The sequence below is a fragment of the Seriola dumerili genome, unplaced genomic scaffold (genome assembly GCF_002260705.1).
Source record: "Seriola dumerili isolate Sdu_G_001 unplaced genomic scaffold, Sdu_1.0 BDQW01005691.1, whole genome shotgun sequence".
NCBI classification, from domain to species: domain Eukaryota; kingdom Metazoa; phylum Chordata; class Actinopteri; order Carangiformes; family Carangidae; genus Seriola; species Seriola dumerili.
In genome coordinates this window covers 290,780-310,265 of record NW_019179946.1, presented here as the reverse complement: position 1 = coordinate 310,265, position 19,486 = coordinate 290,780, and the positions used below count along the sequence as shown (strand labels likewise).

General features: G+C 39.0%; 1 protein-coding gene across 1 annotated transcript in view; it reads right to left on the bottom strand.

Moving 5' to 3' along the window:
• The window catches only part of itga1 (integrin subunit alpha 1), a 48,329-nt gene extending 41,818 nt beyond the window's left edge, over window positions 1-6,511 (bottom strand). The window contains exon 1 of the mRNA XM_022769830.1: window positions 6,256-6,511. Within this exon, the coding sequence (XP_022625551.1) occupies window positions 6,256-6,304 (49 nt within the window). The 5' untranslated portion in view covers window positions 6,305-6,511. The remainder of the gene's footprint in view (window positions 1-6,255) is intronic.
• Window positions 6,512-19,486: the final 12,975 nt, after the last annotated feature.

Sequence of the window (19,486 nt, the reverse complement as noted above, 5' to 3'; positions counted from 1 at the left end):
TATACCCTTTTAATCTGAATTAGAAAGTGACTGACAGGTGGTCAGACAGTGTCTGATCTGGAAAAGGCACTGCTTCTTGCTTGCTTTTAGGCAGAGACACACATTCAGCTGAGAAAATGTAATTTTCAGTCTTTGCTATTTTTTTATTTTTGATGATTAATTGCACACAGAACCTGTGAGTAATCAGATCCTTAATTAGATTTAACTGAGGATCTAAGATGTCAAAGCCACTTGTACATTTCTATGTTACCAAGTCAGTCAGAATTTATATGATGCAGAAACAAAGCTGTAAAAATGGTTACATCCAATGACCGCAATGTTTATACACATATCCTGTCACCCAAGGGTCCCCAGTCAGAATGAGACTGGGGACCTTTGTTGCATTGCATACCCATTTCTCTCTTTCTCCACTTTTCCTGTTCATAACTATAGTGTAAAATGTCCAACAAAATAAAATAAATCCCTTTTTAGATGTTTTGTCTCAGACTAGCAACTCAATGTAAGCTAAATAACAAGACTTAAAGGTGCAACTGTTATCAGCTTTGACCAGTGCCAGGAAAGCTGTGACTGATGTTATAAATATACCAGCTTTACCTGAACATTCACATCTTCCACTCTGCAAACTCTAGTATCATGCAGAATCAGAGACAGTTATACATCTTTAGCTGTTTGAGGCAGCAGAGTATGAAAGTAAGTCATGTGGGTGGCCTTTGTGGTTTCACAGGCTTGGGTGCGAATATTTGAACCTCCCCCTTGACTAGCACATCTGCATGGAAATATATGCTCTTCTGTTTTGTGTTCATCCACATAACTTCCTGCAAGATTGGCTATTTTCAGCCACCTGTGTGAGCATGAGGTTGTTTTCATCTGAACCAGCTTCATGTGATACCAACCAGATAAGTTCACTGTCACTCAAAACGAATGCCAAACGAGGTTAAGTAGTTAAATTTAAATGTTGACATTTCCTAAAACAAAATACACCCTTTCTATGTCAACCATGTGCCTATCACTCTCATCATTACACATAAGATTGGCTAAGGGACTCTTTGTTGACTTTGAATGTTTAGGGAGGGAGAGCTGCGGTGTGCATGTCCTGGGTGTGGTGGTATCGGGGTGACATTGTTGTTGCAATGAATGAAATTTGTATTCCTGATTGTATGATTGTCGTATTGTGTTACCTGCTAGCTATTGGCTAGATCTGGTACACTGCACAGCTTCTCTCCTCTAATGTTCTTTACGCGGTCCCTGTCTGATAAATAAATGTAATAAACAAAACAAGATGACAGGCTGATGAACACTAATGTAAGGCTGCAAATAACAGTTCATTTCACTATCTAAAATGTCACAAAATACTGAAACTGTCTCAATGTTTCAAACAAACCCCAGGTGATGTATTCAAATTGCTTGTTTTATCTGACAAACTGAAAAAACTAAAAGAAATTCAGTTTAAAATCACATTAAAATAAACAAAAGACAAATCCCCACATTTGAGAAGTTGTAACAAGTGAATGTTTTGCATTTACAAGTTACAAGTGATGTAACTGATCATCAAAACATTAACCATTAACCATTCCTAATTCAGCTCCTTACTTTGCAGTGAGCTGCAGACAATTCAGAGCAGATTTATATGTAGGGCCCCTTATGAGTCAGTCAAAAGGGGCTTCTGGATTTCCTGTGTCACATTCAATCTCTTCTGGTATAGATTCTTGTTTTCTTTGATGTCCGTTCATAGGTTCAGATGAAAAGAGGTTTACGTTCAATGTTAATTCTTTCATTAACACAGTTACATCACTTTTTTCCTCAAAATCCAAACACATAGATCTCAAATTTGAGTGTACTTATTTTAAGGCGTCAGTATAATTGAAAGAGTTGTTAACTAGTGTCTGAAACCGTTTCGCCATCAAGATTAATGCTCCATCACATGTCCAATCTTAATGCTTTGTTGCTTCAGTTTTGTTTGCAGCCCCAACTCTTTCAGGTCAGGAGAAGAAACGAGGTTCCTGTTTTGCCCCCTTATCTCATATTTACCAAGACAGACAGGAATTGTCTCGGGTGACAGTATCTCTCGTCTGTTTTGATGTTTGACACCGTGTCCTGTCTGTCTTTCAGCACTCTTTCTTCTTATTCAAGACTTCTGATCTCTGAAAACAGAAAGGAATAGTCTCCTGTACTGAACTTGCCCCTTTTCTGTTTTGATGACATCCAAAGAAAGAATGTGGGTGTAAACACTGCTGATATAGTCATATGTGGTTTGAAATTATATGATAGATGATGATTTTAAAATGTCCAAAACCATTTTGTATCTCAATTCCTATTTGCTGCTAGTTACTCCAGAGTCAACAAAACTCAAAAGTCAAACAGCTTCAATTTCATGCAACTTAAGGCTGAAACATGTTTCTCTGGGCAACACATAAAGGACCATGCACAGGTTAATTGGAGATGTTCAAATTTGTTGAAGTGGGGACTTGGAGGGAGAGACATACAGATATGATAGCACATATTCCTGGGGATATCACTGTCACATATTACACAATTATCTTATCTAAATCCAGTTAAAGGTCATAGAAGAGAGACGCTCCTTACACGTTTCTCAGACTTGTCTGAGAAACCTAACATTTTTAAGTTTTCTTCGATGTCAAAACACTCCGGTTATAATTGTCAGTAGATCCTTTGGTACACTGCAAGCAGAAACTGCTAATAGATAATTTTGCAGCAAGTTGTGTCAGTTTTGTCTTGGGGAGGTGCCCAGTGTCAGAAACCCCCCAGATCAACTGTATTTGTCTCTTCTGAGAACCATAAGTTGCACAAAACCTGTCTGTAGAATTTGGAGAATGCTGCACAAAGCAGCTCTAAAGAAATCATTTCCTGCAATTAAGCAATCAACTGTAGAGTAAACAATGTGCTTCCTGTTGACACCAACAGACACATGCCCACTGTATGTGAATGGTCATGATGACAGTAACTAAAGGTTTCTGAGTGTTATGATGCAACCAGCAGAAGTCAGGACAGTAAACTTAAGTTCCCTTCACATCTTCTAAGTGAGTGCATATTTTTTTCTCTGAGACAATGACTAAACTTGAAACATAGAAAAAATAAATATGCTAAAAATGAACACATCAGAGATGCTGAAGAGAATAATCCGATCTTAATTACTTAGTTTATGTCAAATTACCTCTGATTGCTGCGGCCGACAGAGTAAGCTGATTCAAATGAAAGATAGTAGAGAAAGCAGAGGACGAAGAGGAGAAGATAAATTGCTAATGACGGCAATGGCCGAGTTCACTACTCAGTCTCGCCAGGCTCATAAATTGAATTCAGTGCTTTAATGTCTGAAGACTTATATCCCTTGACCTTACGGCTTTCAATGAATTAACTGTCTGCTGTGTTCGTCCAATGCAGTTTGCTGTGTGCTCACAAAAATGCAGAGAAAAGACAAATTCCCAAATCTGAGATGTGAGAAACTGCAGGAAAAAAAAATATCCCAGTCCCCAAAGGAATGTCAGGGAATCTAAATCAGTTTGTGTTCGACTAACCTTTCACCTCCTCTCTCCATCTTTGTGGCAGAAAAATGTTACAAAGGCTAAGAGATTAAATATATTCTCAAGCAAGAGGAACATGTAGTCTATGTTGTGGCTAACTTACCCACCAGATGAACATGCAACGTCTAGTGTGTTAAAGAAACTCCATAATGTCCGGTGGCTATTTCTCACATGTGACAAACCCACATCTCATCATGTGTGATCTCCATGATGCTCTGCAGGCTGCAGTGTAGAGGAGGGTTAGGCTCCGAAAAGCAGTTTCAACTCAATCACATGCACAGCAAAGAGGAAAAGAGAGGATCATGAAAATAAGATCATGAAAATAAGATCATGAAAATAAGACGCAGCCCTAATTGATTGATTGCTTAAGTCATATATCAAGTAAAAATATCAAACATTTGCTGCTTCCTGCTTCTTTGATTTTCCAGCTTTTTCCTGTTTTACACTGGTCTTTAAAACATTTGGGGTTTGGACAATTCAACAGACAAAACAAGATATTTGATGAAATTATCCTGGGATCTGCAAAGTTCTGGACATTTTACTATATTCTAATATTCTTATAACAAATGATTAATGATCAGAAGAGGTTTCTTCCTGTTAAAAGGGAATTTTTTTCCTCTCCACTGTCATCAAGTGCTTGCTCATTATGGGAACTGTTGGGTTTTTCTCTATAATATTGTAAGGTCTTGACCTTACCCTGGAAAGTGCCTTGAGATAATGTATGTTATGATTTGGGTCTATACAAATGAAACTGAACTGAATTAAAAGATAATGAAAAAAGAGGATATATGATAAAGAAAAGCAGCAAATCCTCTCATTTCAGAAGCATTGGCATTTTATATTACAGTTATATTACAGAACTTGCCAATTGTTTTTCTATCAATTGACCAATCAATTAATCAACCTATAGTTTCACTTCTATTTTGGACCATTTGCCAAATAAAATGAGCAATTTGAAGACATCATCTTGGGCTCAGACTTTTTCCTTACATCTTATAGACTGGGTGATTGATTGGTTAACTAAATTAAAAAAAAGTAATCATTAGTTGCAGTCCTAGTCTGAAGTAAAGGTGTTGACATCCTTAGTAAGCTTGGTCACTCTGGTCTGACACATACTGATTGAAGCCAGATGCCCCTGTCCTCTGCACTAACCAAACTCAAACCACCTGTAGCCCCATCTCCGTTAGGAATTTACAGAGATTAAATGCTGCCACTTCAATAACCACATGTGGGCCTCTGAAGCAGGCGAAGGTAGCTCCGATAGCACAACACAGGATCTCCCAGCGTGGTCTTCCACCCCTGTGTAACCCAAATGAGGTCATAGTCCTCCAGGTCAGACTATAGGACTGAACTTAGCTCCAGGAGGAGCGTGAAGGAATGGACATAAGGCAATAACAGAACACTATAGTAGTTCAGTTAAGTAGTCTTATTCACAATCAGCGTAAAGTCGCACAGTCAGAGAGAACATCATTGTTTGATTACCTGCAGCAACCTGACTGGAGGGGGGGGCAGACTGGCAAGTTGTTGTAAACGTGATCTGGATTGTCTTTGGATTGTGGATGGATTGATGACTGTTGTTGAAATCTTAGGCACAAAACAAAGTAAGAGAGAGAGAGGAGAGGGAGAGGAGAGAGAGAGAGAGAGAGAGGAGAGAGAGAGAGAGAGAGAGAGAGCGATAGGAGCGAGAGAGAAGAGAGAGAGAGAGAGACGCGAGAGAGTAGAGGACACGCACACACATTTATCTCCACCTCTAACTCAATTCTCTAATGACCATCACAAGCCAGTATCACATGTAAGCGTAGGAATCTGAGAATTAAAGAGAGACATGCACTGTTTACTTTGCTCTCCTCCTCTTTCTTCTCTCTCTCCCCCCTCCAAACTTAGAGGAGTGGTTTTTCTTGACTTTGCCGGTACTTTCCCTCATGTTTGATCTACTTGGACATGACCTAGAAGTTAATTCACTACTGCTGCTCTGGAGCAAAACCTGAGATCACATCCCATCACCAGAGGGACTCCCCAGTACCAACACAGATATGATCCATTACTAACAGAGCCCCAGCTCCTCTTAAAGCTGCTGTAAAGTCAATATTCATTTCACTTTTCACCTTATAAAAATCTGAATTGAATCACCACTGATGATTTGTGGAACATTCATCCAAATATGACATAATTTCACATGACACAGGCTTTGCAAAGCCTCTGCAGAAACATGGTGAAAATACATGACAGTGCAGAAATTTTTGCACTGTAGCAACACAATTTACTTTTCCAGGATGTCTTGACACTGGTGTGTAAACACTGGCGTGGGCAACGTTCAATTAAGGCGCAATATTTGACTGACTGTAATGTCTCCTATTATATGAGGCAATGCCACGCTGCTGCACGTAGAATCAATTAAGTCCTACTCTGCGGTTTCCTTCAGTCAGAAGAAATAACATCTGGGCAATCTGGACGGAAAGTATTTAGGGGCAGTTTACGAGGACACTGTGGTGCCACCACCTTTTAATGGGCGCGCAGGCAACGTGAGTGACACACCTAATGCATGCTTTTAGTCGCTTTGGTCGTCAATTACGCAGAGCGCGATGATCTCAGCTGCTGGACAACGTGAGCGCAGAGATGCGCTGGAGACCTTGAGAAAAACGCGCTCTCTCCGCCTGTCACTTATTTCATCTGACAATCCGCACAAATGCACCGTTTCTTTCAAGTTATTACTCACCAACAAATGCCACTGTTGTCAAAGTAAAATTCCGACTCATCCCGAGCATCTTGACGCACTGAGGGGGTCACGGAGCTTCAGTTATTCCACGCACTTTGTTCAGAGAAACACAGATCCTCAGAGATCAATTCGCTAAATGACTAACAAGTGTCCACCAGGCATTTCCTCTGCTGCAGCACTGACAGTGTAACAGTCACCCGTTTCAGACTGACTCCACTACTCGGGATGACCTGTGTTCCATTGCGTGTCGTCTCCGTTAAGCTGACACAAACAGGGGGGAGGAGGAGGAGGAGGGTGAGTAGGAGGAGAAGGAGGCGGGTGGCAGAGTAGTAAGTTTGTATTTGAACACAGGACGTCACAGACGAGAATAGTCTCATTTTAACATACAGTATTTAGTCTGTGCCAGCTGATCATTCATTTTACCTGTTTTTCATATACACAGCCTGAACTTAGATTTATGATAATAGTGTCATTTTAATTGCATCATAACTGCACTGCATGATTGCATCAAGAGTATCACAAATCTTGCCAATTTATGGGGGATTTCGTGTGTGAAAGTGAGGCTGTGGCATTTTTTATGTGAGAGAAAACGTTCAACTGAATTCTAGTAAAATTCAGAAACTCAAGTGAATGTTCAGAGTGCAAGTGTGAGTGAAAGCCAGTGGAAATTTAGAGCACATTTGAGGCAAACATCAACATTGTTGGTTTTGCTCTCCCTCTCCGATAAAATTAGTAAAATTGCTCTCATACCCCTTTGGCACTCAACCTCATTTCCCAGGGGTCCACACTCATTTGCCAACTGTGTGTTTGTGTGTTGAAAGTTAGATGGCCACCACTGTATGAAGAAGTCTGAAGTCACCACCTCCTGAAAGAAGTTTTGCATCTGTTCAATTGTGTCATCTCATTTTTCAGACGAGTTATTCAAAACAAATCGTCCAGATCTGCAACTATTTTACAATTTAAAAGAACATTACAATGTGTTATACTTTACTTGTATTTTTTGATCAAGCAATGTGACAAGACTTAAACTGCTATGTAAATAGTGCGTATAGTACTGTAAATGCACACTCATGTCTCACAATGTGATGTCTTTACATAATACACAGTAGGCCTACGGTATATGCACAACAATGATAAAGGTTTCATAAGATCATCTGACCTCTCCATCATTGCTCTGGCATCTTGGAACTGTTGCTGTAAAACACATGAACAACATTGTTCACGCACTGGAGGAAAAAAAAAAAAAAAAAAAAAAAGGAGTGATACATTTGCTCAGCTGCTTGTGTTTGACCAGTAACTCAGTTGCTGTGCTGGACTAAAAAAAGCTACTGATTCAGCTCCTGAAGACTTATATTGTTACAAAAGGTGCTGGTTACAAATAGTCTAAATTAAAATGTGATGAAGCATCATGATTGACAGCTGGGGGAGAAATCATGCTGAGATTATCATGGGATTATTATAGAAAGGGTGGTGGTCAGTATTCATTCAGGGGGCCCAGTTAAACCCCTGATTACAGCCAACTATTGAAGTGCAATGTTACCCTGTAGTGCTAACACAATTATCTCACTTAAAAATGATAACCCTGGGCAATCATTTCACAGTTCTGTCCATAATCCTGTAATAGAGCCAGTCTACTTCGAATCTGTCCAACATCTTCAGACTAACGCTCGTCCATTCTGCTTCATAATCATCTTGAAATCGTTCCCAAGTAGAAATCCTCTGGTGGCAGACTCGAGTCATATCAAGCTACTGGGGAGAAAACAGCCGGCAGCTCCCTCCTCTCGGTAATTACAAGCAGGAAACCACATCATGACACCCTAGAAACCACCAGTATTTACCTTGCAGATTCCCACTGACACCTTAATGACAGCTGGTAATCAATAGCCAATCATTTCAGGACTTGCAAAGTCTATACTAGATCTGCTGCTGCAGCTACAACTTCAACCTTCTATGAGCCAACAGAGGAAAAAATATGCACATCCAGAAAAACTCTTCCACAGGTGCTGGACGTAGCAGGTGATATTTCTTTCTACAATTCATCAATTATTGTCTGTTCTTTCTGGCGTTTTGCCAAACTGTTGCTCCAATTGTTGCATTCCAGTTGTTGTCACCTGTGACCAAAGAACACTTCTGTTTTCTGAATATGTCGCCTTGGACCGTATCCAATGGCTTTTCAGTTAGGTCATGTATTGCCGACTGCCATTGTTGATGAGTCTTGCTTTACCTTTTTGCTTTATATTTTGTTGCTCTATATCTCACAGTTTCCTTCCCTCTGATGTTTATTGGTTACATGCAATGTCAAACAATTGTCACTGAACTGTATCCCTGTGTCACTACACCCACACAAACGCACACACTCATACACACCTGCATGTTTGCCTCCATTTCTTCAATCACTGTGTAGCAGAGCCACTGTTATGCTTCTCCATTTCTGTGTGTAAATATTATGGACCTCTTTCTATACAAAGAACTACAAACATGAAGATCATTTCATCAGCTGGCAAGCAGACTGAGTTATTTACCATACATACAGTATATCCTGTTGTAGCCTGTCTCATGAACATGCATATTATGTGGCAAAAAATAACATGGGGTTACACAACCTTTGCAAACACAACACATGCATGCTTCAGATTTACACAAATAGACGCATCTGTACCAGACAGGATCTGAGGAACTCCCAGTGAATGAAACAGTTTACAGGAGTCCTTCCTGTCTTCAGCCCTGCAGATATCTCTGGCTGAGACTCAGGAAGACTGTGATTAGTTTCCATGCATTTCCTCACTGCACCATACCCTTCCCCACCCACCTCCCCCTTTCCTCATCCTCTTACACGTCTTGGCCCACTCATACACATTTTTCTCATGGTAACAATCTATAGAGAGTGATAGTAATAGCACTCCATGTTTTTATTTCTGACCCCTACACATTTCCCTCCCCTTCCTTTGTCCCCTTTGCCTTTCATCCTGACATACCATATTCCTCTATTAGCTATGAAAGTCTATTCTAATGCATTTTTCTTCTCTCTCCCCCTTTAACTGTCTGTATACATGGAGACAGGAAGAGAGCATTAGGAGCGTACAAGATACAAGCCTCTAAAGGGTCCCTAATGAATCAAAGGCGTCTTCATTCAATTGCACGAATACTTTCTTTGAATAAACTACTCTAAAAACATTTTTCTTCAATCAGTGCAGCTTGTCTGAGCTGCTTTTTGCGATGTGAGGCTCCATGAGGTAATGAAGACAAAATGTAGATCCCAAGGACGGTAAATCCCTTTAAGGGAAGGAAATTAGCTCAGTTCATACAGACTGACAGACAACATTTATTTGCAGACTGAGTCAATCATTGGGTCACGCTAAAGCTAAGCGGAGAAGCCTCTTCCCCCAATGACAACCTTTCCCCTCCAGTGAAAGCTATTTACATTGAGCATCTAAGGAATCTCTAATGTATACAAGAGGATGGTGCTTGTGTGTAAAAGGTAGATGACAGCTCATGGTAAACATATACTATGTATGGTATTCCCTGTTATTGCATTGTGTACTGATTTGATACCTGGAAATTTGGAACTATATTTAACTAATATGACATTTGTTTACCTTTCATAAATGAATCCTTAAAGGGGCGCTCCAGCGATTTACTTCCATAAAGTTGTGGGTTCAAAAGAGACAGATTTAAGATCCAATAATCAACATTATCATATTACCAACAGATCAAACGACTAAATGTAACGTGAGAAGTTTTGCTTGTGATGACAAAACCACAGAGAATTATCACCGAACAGAACATTTAGCGTCTTCCAGGTCACTGTTTTGGGTTTAGGGATGTGTAAATTGGAAGCTGTTTGCTAACGTTTGCCACAACGACTATAAAAGAGGATGTTTATGTTGTGTTTACACAGCTTGTTCTGCTGCCCTCAAGTGGCAAAGAAAATCCATTAGTGCAACTTAAAAGAGAGAGATCAGTCAAAAATGAAGCATGATATAAAGCTCCAAAAACTCTGGATCCCACATTCCCCATAATGCATTCAATAACCTTCTCATTAGACCCTTCCTTTGTCATAAATGTTCATGTCTTTCAGGTTTTCTATTATAAATTTGTAGTCTAGGCTGAGATAACCCTGAGGACATTCATGCTACCAAACAAAACTCCCCCAGGGCCTCCCATGAGTAAACTGACTTTTGTGAGCAAAATTGGTGGAGTGCCCCTTTAAACAACCTTTAAGGGCCAAATTAATGGTGTTTGATGCAGTTCATTCATCTTGCTGACATTTTTCCATTTTCAACCTACTGAGTGGTGAATACTAAATAAAACAGTTGAAATGTGTAGAAACATTCAGCCATTGAAATGTAAAGATACTGAAAGAGGAAGTGTCTTATATTACAACAGTAGTAGAGTACAGCAGTCAGTCTCTGCAGTCAGGAACTGTATTATTAAGTGGACTAATACAGTAGCTTATTGCTATATAAGGACATGTTGGCCTTATACTGTAGAGTGTGACTTAATTTGACATTTGCTTCAGTTTTTTTTTATCTCAAACAAACAGTAAAGGAAATAAATGCGTAAGATAAGACTACTTTTTCTCTTGGTGGTAGCAGCACGGGTTTAAGCATGACTGGGGATGAACTCTGGGGGAAAAAAGAAAGTCCTGTGTCAGCTCAGTGTGAAAGAAAGCAGATCCATCCTCACCGATTCCTCTTTGATGAGAACAGGTTTTGTTTTGAACTCTAACATTAACCAGAGCAAATGGAGCAAATGGAAATCTCTGGAGTCCAACCCCCCCTTCGGTCCTTACTATTTCTTGTTTCTGCTTACTATCCTTTTATTTATCTATTTATTCATTTATATAGATAAATAGATACTTTATTTATCCACTAGGGGAAATTTATGAACCTGGAAATGTTTCTAATAAATGTTTGGACAGTCATCAACAAATAGGGAATGGCTCATTAAAAACAGATGGAAACCAATGTGATAAGTGGATCTTCGCTTTGTTTCCTCTTTGAGGCTCATGGTACACTACCCTTCAAAAAAGTTTTCACCCAAGCCTAACTTGTAAAACTTCAATCTAAAGCTATTTTCTGATGTATGCATGGAGCATGTGAGTATGATTATCACACCATCTTCAAAGTAACCCTCCAAACACCCTCTGGGAAAATGAAAACAACAATCTGACACATGTGGGCAGCAATTAGACGTCTCTTCAGTCTCCTCCCTCCGGGGGCTCTATCTCCCTGCAGCTTCACCTCTCTCTACACAGGGCCAGCACAGGGTCTCGACCCTTTGACTCCGACAACACTGAGTCAGTCGGTTACAGCCTGGCCACTGGCTCTCAGTCTACCACAGACACACTGGGCCGCTCTGCCCTTCATGACAGCAGTGGTGAATCTCTTATATCTGCAGACTATAGTCATGCATGACATTGAAATTCCACATATGCTTTTGCATATTAGAGCGCTCATGGCATTTTAATCTACTTTAGGTGACATTTCTTACATGTGTCTTACATGCAATAATTGAATACAGTATACTCCTGTCAGCCACAAAAAATGTCCACCACTTTGGTTCAGACTGAAATATCTGTTGGATTGATTAGCACACAATTGTGAACAGTCATGGTTTCAGGGTTTGGTGATCCCCTTTCTACTTCTCGATTAAATGGCTTCACAGCTATTTGGTGGATTCATATTAAATTTCATAGGCACTCAGATATAAATGGAGCCCAAAGTCTAATGACTTCGCTGATCCTGTGACTATTCATCTAGGCGCAAGTCACATTTTTCACTTATTCAGTTAAATATCTCAACACCTACTGGGTAGATTGGCACACAGTTTGGTACAGACATTACCCATCCTCAGAGAATGAATCATACTGCCTCCCAGTGAAATTTGAAATGATATTTGGTGTTGATATTCATCTACCTCTGGATGAATCCTAAAAATGTAGCACTGGTCAAAACTAGAATTTATCCAATACTAATGACACTCCCATCAGCCTCAGCTGTTCTTTGTGATTAGCAAAAGTTAGCAGGCTTACACCCTAAACTGAGGTGGTGAACATGGTAAACATCGTATGCGTTTAACATCAACATGTTAGTATTGTAATATCACATTAGCATTTAGCTCAAAGCAGGGCTGTACCAGTCCAGCCTCACAAAGCAGCTAGAGCATGGCTGTGGATTGTTAGTCTTGTTTCTTCCTGTGTCCTCTGAAAAAACTAAGCAGCATTGTTGTGGAAGTAGAGTCAAAAGTTAGAGGCCATTATGTTTCTGGGTTTTGCCATGTATGACTACGACTGCCTAACAATGACAGGAATGTGATTTCCGTCAAAGTTTGTCCCCAGACCACGGTGTCAGTATACAGGAAATTTGGTGGGGCTTCACTCTAAGGAATGGATTGTTTAGAAAATGACGAGTGCCAAAGCCGGACTGCAGTCACTCCCTGCAGGCTGATTCACATTAATTCTCCCTTCAAGAAGTCATTGCACGAAGTTTTTAATTCTGTGAGAATCAGCTATTGAGGAATGAACTGCTATAATGACTTTTCCCTTTTGTGCCAGTAGACAAACATGCTTACACTTAAATCACATCAGTGGGCATGTACACATGTGCACACACATGCACAGTTGTTTCCACCATGTGGCATTACATTTCTGGCATGCCACACAGCCATTGTGATTGGAGGATATCGTATTCAGCTCAGAGTGCAGTAATTTCTTAGTGTGACATCTGACATGACAGCATTGTAGACATGGGAGGAGACATGAGGGTTGGGGGGGTCCTCACTGGGGGTCGCCAAGGTTGATTTCTAATGTTAGGGTCACACTTTAACATGAGAAAGAGATGTGCATGGCCAAGTTGTTTTTGAATTTTGAAACAACTGACCTATGAACCCTTCAGTCACTGACATTTCAAGAAGTAGACAATGGTGTTACAGTACGTCATGTAGTCCACCCACCACCTTTACAAACTTGCTATGATTTACAAAATGGACATAGCTCTATCTATGTTTCAGAGACTGCAGAGAACTCAGTAAAATGTCACTTGTCATTCACTTAGCATGTTTTACAGATATTGAAAGGGGGTAGCTGCACAACTGCCATAGCAAAAAGCAATTTTGTCATGTCAAAGTTAGAAAAGCACAGGTGTAAATAATCAAATTAATGATGGCTACTGAAATGCTTCAGCTTCTGGGACCTGGGACACATATTGTTGGATTTTCCTTTCATTTGTCACCCCTCTGTACATTGAAATAGTTGTTTGTCGCTGTAATTGATTATCCTCTTAAAACTGGCAGTGAAGGAAGCCAGCTGTGAAATTACTCAGCTTTACTTTTAAATATATTCCTATACAGCACTAGGACTGTGGATTTTGTCTCTGAGTCATACCTGAAAGGGATCTCTTCTCACACAGTATGTACATATGGGCATGTGAGTGTTGTTTTACAACATACTTGCAACATTTTAGTGTCAGTTTTACTGAATCGTTTCAGTTCACAATTCAAGCTCAACAGAAGAAATCTTATTTACCTTATCACACAGCTCTGGGGTAATAATCCAAGGACGGATACTGACTCTGATATCATCTGAAAATGAAGGAAAATGCATCTTTTACAACCTCATATTGTTGCATTTGCTTTAAAGCTTATTTAACTAATTGAACATATAAAGATATAATGAAGAGTGAAATTTGTTGTAGATTATACATTTTCTTGCTAATCTCCTGGAAATTTTCCTCATCATTTCCTTAAGTTTGTTAATTTTTTGCTGTTAATATTGACATCAATGATGAACTACTTTTAATTATCAAATTACTTACTGTAGCAACTAACACTTTCTCAATTTCCCTTAATTAGTACCAAATATTTTATTAAAAATTAAGATGGTAATTAGCTAAATATCAGCTAATCTTTTATGAGGAAAGCTTCCATGAAATTAAGTATAAAATACAGGAGTAAAGCGTTACCAAAAATATAATTTCACTCACAATATCATAGAGTAACATGCAGCATTTTCTGTTGTACCTACTCAGCAGTGACTTTATGGTATTTACCCTCATATGGTTTCAGTGTAATAGTGCCTGTTTAAAGTGCACATGCTCCTGACTTTTATTACATTTTATTTTCTCAACTCAGCCCTGTCCATCCAATCATGAGTTTCCCCAAATAACAGGGAAGAGAGCTGTTTACCAGTTCTCTGTCACAGGTGGTAAAGATGACCATACATTCATAACACACACACACACACACACACACACACACACACACACATCAGCAACACACAATTTTGTGACTGTCTGAGTAAAACAATATGTTGGCCAAAAGTGACAGTTTATAACACTCAAATAAGTGGCCAAGGGGCTTGAAATTCGTGAGCAGCTTGTTTATGAAGTCCCGTGTCATAATTGTGAGGAAGTTCATTTTTGACAGATTTAGTTTTGGTCATTTTGACAGGTCTCCTGTGGTGAATATGAATCCTGGGCCAGAGAAGGGCACAAATGGGGGTCACATCTCCTCAGGTATATGCTGCAGTACTCACTGGGAATATCATGTATGTGTGTGCTCATGTGTGTTTGACCCTTCTGTACGCTACCTCCCCCTGTGAAACCAGATGATGATTAAGATCATAAGGTCCCCATGCCCCCTCATCAAGTTCACTTTAACTTGACTCTTTCGACCACAGATCGCATGTTTTGAGGCGAACATCAGTTGGCCTCTGACCACAACCAGTGAACAGCACAAGAAGTCATCTGGTCAGGATTATTAGCTGGCACTGGCTAAATCTGCAGTGAACCTGGGTATTTTCAACACTTGAGACACTTTTATGTTGTTTTCAGTGGTGGAAGAAGTATTCAGATATTTTACCTCATTATAAATGGCAAAGCAACTGTGTTAAAGTACTCTCATATAAGTAAAAGTAGTATTATCAGGAAACTATACTTAAAGTATCAAAAGTAATGCAGACAGATCAGCCCATTGAATGAAATATTGGTGAATATACAATTATTTTCAATATAGATTAATCAGAAGTTCAAGATGGTGTCTTCAAATGTCTTTTTTTGTCCCACCAGCAGTCCAAAATTAACATAAATTTTACATTTAAATCTTAATCTGAATAGTAACTTTGTATGGTCAAATAAGTGTAGTGGAGTAAAAAGTACTATATTTTCCTCTGAAATGTGGTGGATTAGAAGAATAAAATAGCATAAAATGGAAACATTGAAAAAAAGGAACGAGTACCTCAGAATTGTACTTAGATACATTATTTGAGTAAATGTACATTTTCCACCACCAGTTGTTTTGCCTTAAACTGAGTAGGGGTGCCGTGACTACTCCATCACTTCTGCTGAGCAAATAAACCAGATGTTGAGCATGAGGTCAGCTGTGCTGCTGGCTCCTCAGCTGTTCCCGGTCTCTGTAAGCTAATCAGAAATCTCCTGACTGGCTTTGTTAATCTACTGTCAAGTCAATGTGTTTATCATACAAACAATGGAAGGTTCCATTTAATGTTCAAGTTAATGGATGTCTGTGTTCACTTTCTCTGTGCATACTCTAAATGTGGGTGTGTGTACCAAATGTAAACGTGATCACATACGTGTGTCAGAACTGTGTGTGTTTGTGTGTAGAGTTTCTTACAGCTGGGTTTCAGAACCTCTGGTGGTCCCATTGTTAAAAGCTTCCTGCAGAAATCTACCGGGGGGAACAGAGGAAAGGGAGGATCACACAAATTTGGAGGCTAAACAGAAAATGAACCTCATAAATTTTTGGTTTAAAAAATGACTCTTAGCTTGTACGTAACAACAAACAAACTCATCTAGCCCCACAAACAGACACACACAACAGTTTCTTATTCTTAAACAAGACTACAACACTACTTTAGAAAAGGTAAATGACAGTCTTACTCTTATAAACAAAAAGTTGAATTCATTTGTTCACACTAAATGTATACCCAGTAACTTAGTTAGCTAATGTTAGCATAGTTTAGATAAATACTGCTCTATAACTCACATTACTGAGTAACGTTGCTGCCTTTACAACTCTTCTCTGCTTGTGCTTCTGTTACAGTAGTTTAACATTTAGCTAAATCCACAGTGGCTTCTGCTCATGAATTTCCCCTCGGGGATAAATAAAGTATCTATCTACCTATCTAAAAGAACTTGAAAGTAAACCTGTAATAACTGGCCACACTGGGAAGCAGAAGCAAGTGCTGAACAGAACAGTGACATATCATCTTTTTAGGTGAAAACTTACGCAAACAATTGCTCATTTACACATCTGATAGTTACAAAAAACATTATCATTCATCTAGAGTCATGTGTTTGGCCAACTGGCAAAGCACTATATATTTTCACTCTCTTTTACCTCTGTTTTTTAGTCTCTACCAGCTCCTGTGGGAAATATCAGGCGCTTTAGCTGCTAAATTCTTCACCAGCTAGCTGCTAACTATGTCAGTTTATAGTTTGGCGGGGTAACTTTTTTTGCAGAAAACAGCTGCCTGCTGCGGCTGAAAACTACAATATGAGAGCGGCGAGAGCAAACCAAAACAGTAAAGTTGTGGACGTGACGTGACAGCTCAACAATGAGTTTACTAAAAAGCTTTGCAAAGCCGAGGGGAACTGCTGATTCTGCTGATAATTCTCTATACATCATCACTACGAGCAACTCCCATATCACATTGTCATTTGATACACAAAATAACTCCAGCTTTACATTTAGTTTGAATGGTTGAAATTGAGGCATTTTAAAAAAGATTAGTCCAACATGTAGTTATGTTTTTTTTTTGTTTTTTTTTAATGCTGCCTGATTCTGAGATAACAACTTATTCAGACAAATGCACATGATAGAAGACTCCTTATTGATCTGTGTCCTACATGTAAAGCTCTCAATACATGTATTTATACCCTGCTATGAAGTTAAATTACTTTTTGGTGAATTGCATTTTACACTGTGGATGTATTACCTCACTGTTATGTTTATTGTTCATGTCACTGTGAAGGGGCAAGGGCAAAGCACTTCCCGTAATTGTGCCTAGTTGGAACAGATGTTGAAAGAGACATTATTTTGCCGCTTTCCTTTCTTTCACCTCATTATTCTTTCTCTTTCACTCTCTCTTATTTTAGTGTTTTCACTGTTGGCTGTGTGTATACAGCCATATTTGGCCCACCTGGCCTTGGAGCCAGAATGTCCTTGGACGTGCTACTATTATAATCACACTATGAATTGCATCAAGCTTCTGTTTCACCCACTTTTTGTTCACACCAGACCAAGACACAGAAACAATATCAGCCATGAAGAAATGTGCAGATGTGACCTTTTATTCTCCAATTATTCCCATACAGTTTGCCCCTATCTTGTTTCTTATTATCGTATCAAGCTGCAGGAAAATTGATAGGATCTTCATTTTCAAGCTCTCTGCGTATGATCCCAAAATTGTGATTCTGCTTTTTCTCAGCCTTCTAGTATTCACTGGGGCTTCTGAATATTACAAGCTATTAAATATAATTATATTTTCTCAGCCATTATTGTCCATTGAGATGCAGTGTAGCAGGCAATTGAGAGATTCTGTAATTCACTTACAGCAGCGCAATGTTAAGTGACTCCCCTAGTTCTCTCTGTGGGGGTGTAGTCTTAAAAGAGTGTGCGCATGTGTGTATGTGAGTGTGTTCTTGTGCATTTATATAGAGGGGGCACTAAGGGTCAACCCTTTGCCCACTCCAGAGACAGGAAATGGCTTCAATATGGGCCAGAGTGTGGCCTCCTTTAAAGCTCTAGGGAGTGATTTAGGCTTCTTGTCAAGACCAGAACTGCACGATCAGTGAGCAAAAATGTACAAAGTGAAAAATACAGATGTTTTCTTCGGCCCATTTGAAACCATAGATCTCTGGCAGGCTTCACAGGGACCCAAAGGTTTATTAATATTGTCAGTGGGGTAGCAGCTGATGGGCTGATATGTCAGGAAAGATTTATGTCCAGTGTAATATTTACATATTTAAAAGATCTAGACAACTTGTGCTTGTTTTCATGCTTTTTACGACATTTAATTGGAATCTACTAATGTGCATTTATTATTTTAGTTTGATATTTCTATAAAGTTTTAAGTTTTTTTTGCATCTGTACAGACTTCAGCATGAGGCAATTGGTTATAAAGACTTTTTCCAGGCCCAATGCTCTATTGCTTGTGCATCTTGTCATCTTGGACTGTGTGCAAATATGTTACCTACATGGTCAGAGTGTCGGACGACTGTCTTGGCTGTGATGGTAGCAGAGATGGTTGTTTACACAGAGCATATTTCCGACCGTCTGGGGAATCATCTCTCCAAGGAATTTTTAGGGCCATGCTTGAGGGCTCCTTAAAGAAAAGAAGACAGTGTCTGTTATATGTAGACTCTCTCTGATTTGTTATAACTTCCTTGGCAGAGTTAATCAAGGGTGGACAAAAGTAAAGAGATAATCTAATCTGTTCGTATGATGCAGGCAGTGAGTTCATATATTCACAAAACATCACAATCATTTGGGAGAGACTCATGTGTTTGCTCACCAGTGCTGGAATGTAAGTACATTTAATCAAACTTTTTAAATCAGAGATACATGAATTTGAGTATTTTCATTTTAAGTTACCTTATATCTCCTCTACACTTCAGAGGGAAATATTATACTTTTACTCAACTACACTTATTTGATAGCTACGTTTTTAATGCAGGACTTTTAACTGTGTACTTGTAGTGTGGAACTTTAACTACGATACTAATACTCAATACAGAAATCCTGTGTAACAAGTAAAAGTCATGCATTCACAATTTTACTTAATAGTATAAAAGCATTAGCATCAAAACCTATTTTAAGTACCAAATGTTATGCTTAATGGCCCATTTCAGAATGCAACATATATTTATATATATCATATATCACTTTAATGATGGAGCTGGTAAAGATGGGGCTAATTTTAATTACTTTATATAAAGTTGGGTGAAATTCCTTACCAGGGATCAATAAAGTCCTATCTTAATAAAACACCATTATGTAGGCCAGTTACTGATTACATTTTATATTATTAATCTAAAGTTATCATATATTTGACACGGTGGAGCAGAAGTAGCAGAAAATGTAAACATTCAAATAAAAACACAATATAGGTCAAAATTGAACTTACATGAGTAAATGTACTTACTTTCCACCACTGCTTATTGTAGTATCAACAAGCCAAGTGGAACTGTACTGAAGTCCAATATTGTAAACA